General features: G+C 46.0%; 1 protein-coding gene across 1 annotated transcript; it reads left to right on the top strand.

Moving 5' to 3' along the window:
• Positions 1–3620: 3620 nt before the first annotated feature.
• On the top strand, positions 3621–5664 carry DDA1 (DET1 and DDB1 associated 1; the record flags this gene model as incomplete). Its single annotated transcript, XM_010188328.1, has 4 exons — positions 3621–3701; positions 4128–4179; positions 4502–4563; positions 5554–5664. Coding segments are annotated over 4 exons (306 nt in total), but the record flags the coding sequence as incomplete, so codon positions are not given.
• Between the last annotated feature and the right edge of the window lie 295 nt (positions 5665–5959).

The raw sequence follows: 5959 nt of genomic DNA, 5'->3' as shown, positions 1-5959 counted from the left end.
GGCGCCCCACACCCCAGGGGACGGAGAGCTGTGGCACCCCAAGATGGCAGGGCTCCCCACTCCCAGAGGTGGGGAAAAAGGAGGGGATGGGGCACCCGAAGATGGGGACTCGCCTCTTCTCTTGAGGTGGGGAGAGGAAGGGGGCGGGAACGCCCCAGGTTTGGAGGGTTTTCCCCTTCTTGTGTTTGGAGGTCTGTGGTACTTTGGGGTACGGGTTGCTCCCCTCCATGGCTGGAGGGCGGGGGCTCCCCCGGTGTGTGGGGTTTTCCCCACCCTCGGGGATGTGGGGCTGGGAGCAGCTGGGGCCCTGCCAAGGTGTGGGCGTTTCCTCCACCCTCAAGGCTGGGGGGCAGAAAGGGGGAATTGTGACACCTCCAGGGTGCAGGGTGCTCCCTGAGCTCAGGACTGATGTGCACTAAGGGAAGTGTGCAGGTTGTTTAGTCCTTTCTGTGCCCCCTAAGCAGCAAAAGGCTGGTTGGTCTGGTGCCTGAGCATTTGGTGGCGTCTGTCATAGCTGGGGCCTTCCAGTCTCCCTCTGTAGCAATGTAGTAATTTTTGGAGAAAGAGAATTTTCCTTCTTCCCCTCTGTAAGCTCCATAACTGAGGAAAGAGCAGTGGTTTCTCTGTGGTCTCCGTGTCCAGCTGTACTGTGGCTGTTCCCAAGCCTGCGTTAGTGGTTTCCCTCTACCCCGTGTCCGTCGTGCTGATGACTGCGCCCTGCTTGCAGGATCTCCGTGCTGGGCCTCGTCTTTCTGAGCCTTGTTACTGCAGTTCCTTTCAAAAGCTAAGAATGGGGCACACTATAGATATTTTTTGGGGTTTTTTTGGTCACTTTTCTGCTTTTAGATGAGGGCTGTCATCTTCCTAGGAAGTCGAGCTCCCGTGTTGACACAGAAACAGTAAATGCGTCTTATCTCTACCTCACTTCCCATATTGTAGAAGGAACCAGTGTTGACTTCTGACGTTGCTTAACCGCACTTGTTTTGTTGCTTTTTGCTGGGGTTTTTTTTGAGTTTGCCTTTTCCCAAAGGAAATGAGGCATCTGCTCGCATCGGGTGCGGGTTTTTCACTTCCACCCAGGATGCTGCGTGGGCTTGGCCAGGGTGCGCTTCCCTTGGTTAAAGAGTGGCAGGAGGCAGGCGGGGGGAGCGCTCCCTGTGGGACGTTACAGGGGTGGTGTGACTCTGCCTTGTGCTGTAGGTGTGTACACACGGCTCTGGCCTACCAGGGTTTATTTATCCGCTGCCCTTGGAACTGGCAAGGATCACTGCACTCAGGGTATCATCTGATTCTGAATCTCAAGGAATTCCTCCTCCAGGACTCCAGGAGATTCCTCTGAGGGGTCCTTTTTGGTGATTTCTGAGTTAGAACAGCAGACAGCCACTGAAATGTGTGCGGATCTAGCAGGATTATAATTATTGGAGGGATGATGTGGAAAGTCTAGGTTTTGGTGACACAGCTGATCTTAACGTGCTGGCTGGAGCCTAGGTTAACCCTAACGCAAAGAAATGTGCATCTCTCCTTGGTTTGATGTCCGTGCTGTGCTCTAGCTGAGTGCTGGTGCTGCTAGTTGGCTGGTTTATACCCTGCTTCAGGTGTTTATATGGTAGAGAGAGGTGAAAAACCCCATATTAACCATTTAAATTGCACTTTGACTCATAATTTTAACAGTATTGTTGCAGCTTGCTGGACAGAACTCACCCATTAGAAGTCCACTAAAAAGACTCACTTTTAAAAGTCCATTAAGAGACTTTGGGATGCCCAGCGAGAGCTGGGATCATCTGCCCAGCCCTTTCCAGGGAAACGTGCGTTCTGCCAGACCAAATCTGCAGCTGGAAAGTAGGGAATAGCCAAGAGTGAGGAATTTGGGGTGAGCTGTCATGTGTTGAAGAGGCACTTGAAGTTGTCTGCTTCTAAATAAGGGCAGTTCTTTTCCATTCTTATAAAAGCAAGCCATTGTCAGGCTTTTCCTGCGATCAAAGAAATCAAGGACATGTCTGTCTGTCTCTGGGTTGGGCTGTAGAGGAGCGCGTTACTTTGTCATAAAAAGCCTGCAGATCTAATGCAATGGGAAAGTGAGATGCTTTGAAATGTAAGAGGGTATTTTAAAAGATCCTCAATCTTTCTAAACAGAGTAATATAAGAAGTAATTCTTAAATCCTGCCCTAATTTCTGAGCTCCACGTGGAAGACACAGGGAAATGGTGTTGGTCCCGTTAAGACGGGCAAGAGAAATTTGAAATTTGCTGTTTGAACCCCAAGTCGGGTGTTTTAACAAGATGAGTTCTAAAACCAGGCACGGGTTGAAAGTAGAAACTGGGATGTCGGTGGAGTTCTTTTTAAGAACAAAAGTATGAATAATATTTTCTGGTTTGGCTAATTATAGCTCTTTGTTTTGAATCGTAGGTGCAGCGTTAATAGAAGTAATGACTTCTCTGTAGATGAAAACAACATCTCCCAGCCTAGCAGTTCTGGAGCATTATTGTCCATTTTTTTGTTGCTCCTAACACTGAAATTAAGTGACTTCTCACCTGCTGCTTTACTGTCCTCTGCAAATGGCTTATAAACAAGGTGCTGTGTGTCCTGGAGTAGACTCCTGTAGTGTTCAGTGTAACAGGATTTTAATCTTTAAGCCAGTGTCACTGCGATGCAGGTAGCAGGGCTGAGGACCTGTAAGGGACCTTTTGCTCCTCTGCTTACCACACAGGTACATCTTGCATTTATTACCCATTTTCTCTTTATTTTAAAGACATTTCTGGGCATCTTTCTTTGTCTCTGCCGTGGGTAGAGAGCTTCCAACGCACTTTTGAGCTCGGTTTTCTCCTCATCCCAAAACGTTCTCCTCCTGTTCTCTTTGGAGAAGGAAATTCCTGTTTCGCTCTGCTATGGCTTAATTAACTGGAGAGGGCTCTGCGGGGTTCCTGTGTAGCAAACAGCTTTACTGGCCCATGCGATCAACAGTTTGGTTGTGAGTGGTGATCTCTTCCGTCAAAACGTGGGATTTTTATTTATTTTTTGATGTACTGGTAGCCTTGACGCGTGTAGAGATGTCATCCTTCAGAAAAGAAAACCTCGGGTCAGGCTGATAAGCGTGCGATAAGGATTGGGCTTTCGTTTCTCTGTGGATCCAGCCTTGATCTGTGACAAAGAATGTGAACTGGGAAAGTGAAAGAGCAACTGGTTTGACGTGGTGTGATATTCAAGGACTTCAGGGGCAGAGTTTTTTGTGTTTTGTCTTGATCTGTGCTGGTAAATTCCTGTGAATTCTGGTCTGATGCGGTGCAAATCTTCCTTCTGTCAGAGCTCACCCGATTGCATGCGTATCTCTTCTCTTTAACTGCCTATGCCAAAACCTATTCAATGAGCAGCTTTCTAACTGAATTAATGAACTTTGGGGGTATAATTGCAGAAGCTGGGGATGGGCTTTACTTCACAGGAACAGTTTTGGGTGAGTTTCGGTATCCAGCAGCCTTTGGGACCTGGCAGCATCCTTCAATTCCTGCAGTTGTTTATCGTGAGGACCTGAGCGACTCCTTCGAGAATCAGCATAAAGCAAACAGCCACCAGTATGGCTCTTTCTTTCCTCACCTACGCCTTTGTTTGTGTTCTGTGTCTTTTCAGGCAGATTTTTTGAAAGGATTACCCGTCTACAACAAAAGCAACTTCAGCAGATTCCACGCGGATTCTGTATGTAAAGCATCAGTAAGTATTGCCACGTTTCTTGTGCAGCTCAGAGGATGCTAAGGTGAAATAAAGTTAAAATTAGGGTGTTTTTTTTCGTAAAAAACATGTATGATCACAGTTGATAGTCAGGAGTTGAGATCGGCAAGGAAAACTTCCTGCCTGCTTTGGTGGCGAATGTGACCCCGCATCAGCCAGACCACCTCTGTGGTGCTTGCTTTGTGTATGCGTTCTTTAATAACAGTCTTGTCCTGGAAGACATATAAAAAGTGGACCTTTCTTTATATGGGTGGTTTTTAAAGCTATAGCCGTAAGAGGGCAGAATATCACACTGCATTTGTAGCCTGCCTTAACGAGGGCCTTTTGGGTGGTGGTAGAAATCTGTGCTTGGGCTAAAAATCGCCTTTTTGCTGTCTCCATTCTGTAACTGTGCTCATTCTCCTATAGAATAGAAGACCATCAGTATATCTTCCCACGAGAGAGTATCCTTCTGAACAAAGTAAGTCTGCCTGCTAAAGTTTGAGGGTTTATAACTTCATTCTGTTCCACTGTTAAAAATCTGGGGTAGACGTAATCTCTCTTAAACAAAAGTTCAGCTCAGGCGATGCTGTTGACTTGTTACCACGGTGATGAGCAGTGTGTGTAGTTACTGCTTTTTGTGCTTTTCCCTCCTCCTTATGAAGTGACGAGTGTTTCTGCATACTGTCCTTTTATTAAAAAGCAGAAGTGAAGTCATGTAGTGATTAATGCACCGTTCTAAGTTGTTTTTGAAATGACCTCAGTATGTTTCTTTTCTCTCCTTTTTTTTTTTTTTTTGGCAGTCATAGTAACAGAAAAGACAAATATACTTCTGCGTTATTTACATCAGCAGTGGGACAAAAAGGTACGTTGTGTTTTCTTAATACTACTAACATTTTGTCTTGATTTGCCAACTTGAGCTAATTGAGGTAAATCAAAGTATTGAAGGTCAATTAAAAGAGAGTGTGAGCTGCGCTTCAGCAAAAGATGTGCAGCGACAGAGCCCCCTTGCACTTACACTTCTTTCTAAAAAAAATAAACAACTTTTTCTTCCCCTTCAGTTTAAGGGACATTAACTCAGTGTTTAGTCTAGAACTTGAGAGACTGCAGTTACATCTCCTGCTTCCTGCAGCTTTCCATTGTGGTTTTGGCAAATCGGTCTCCCCGTGCCTCGGTGTCTACTTTACAACGAGGGTAAAGCTGCTCTTGGCTCCCAGGGCTGTGGGGAGAAAGACGGGTGAGCTTGTGCAGAACGGGAATGCACTAATGAGGGTGTGTAAGTACCTTGGGTACAAGTTTGGAGCTCTCATATGAGGAACACACAAATTAGTGTGCTCCAGTTAGTGTGTGAGATGAGGAAACAGGGTTTTACCTGGGCTGGGAGTACTTGGAAGAAGGTGGTGGCTTAGGAGTGGAGACAGTGAAGCTGTGGGTGTGCTCATGGGCAGAGCAGAGGTTGCAGAAGGATGTGGAAAGAGGTCAAGTTATAAGGAATAAGCTAAAAATAAAGTATTTGTGTGACAGAAGGCTTTGGGAGACTTTGATATGTTCAGGGACTGACTCAGAGCAGTAGGAAAGATAATCTTCCTCACGTTTATGCAGTATTTGAGATCTATAAATGAAAGGTGCTGGGATCAGTGGTGTTTTAGTCCCACCCTCAAATTTGATGAACAATTCAGAAGCAGCACCTTGTGGCTTTGGGCAAAACCCTCTTCAGTGTTTGTTCCAGGGTGCCTGTTGGGTCATCGCAGGGCTGCATTTCATCCAGAAACCTTTGCAAACAAAAACTTATTCCAGCTCCCACCAGAATCTGAGGCTTTGGAGAGTTTCACTGTGGCTTTCTCTGTCCCAACAGAATGCAGCGAAGAAGAGAGATCAAGAGCAAGTGGAAATAGAAGGTGAGAATTCGGCGCCACCACGGAAAATCGCTCGGACAGACAGCCAGGATATGAACGAGGACACTTAAACTCTTGGCTTTCTTCTCTACTACTTTGCAGGCGCTTCCTGTTTTGTCTCAGTGTGTAAATTTTGCCCCCATCTCTCACCCCTCCACTATGCAGCCCAAACCACTTCTGACTTTATAGGAGCCAATGTATTTATTATAAAGTTTTTTTTCCTCTCCGTTTTTTATTTATGCCGTAAAAGTTACGGAGCAGTGGTGGAACAATTCAGTAAACAATGTAGTGTAACCTTAGTTCCTCCTTTCTAAAAATACACACTGTCACTTTTACAGGTTTTGGTGAATCTGTTGCCTAAGCAGC

The sequence above is a fragment of the Mesitornis unicolor genome, unplaced genomic scaffold (genome assembly GCF_000695765.1).
Source record: "Mesitornis unicolor isolate BGI_N332 unplaced genomic scaffold, ASM69576v1 scaffold21597, whole genome shotgun sequence".
Classification (NCBI taxonomy): domain Eukaryota; kingdom Metazoa; phylum Chordata; class Aves; order Mesitornithiformes; family Mesitornithidae; genus Mesitornis; species Mesitornis unicolor.
This window is presented reverse-complemented; position numbering and strand designations above follow the sequence as displayed.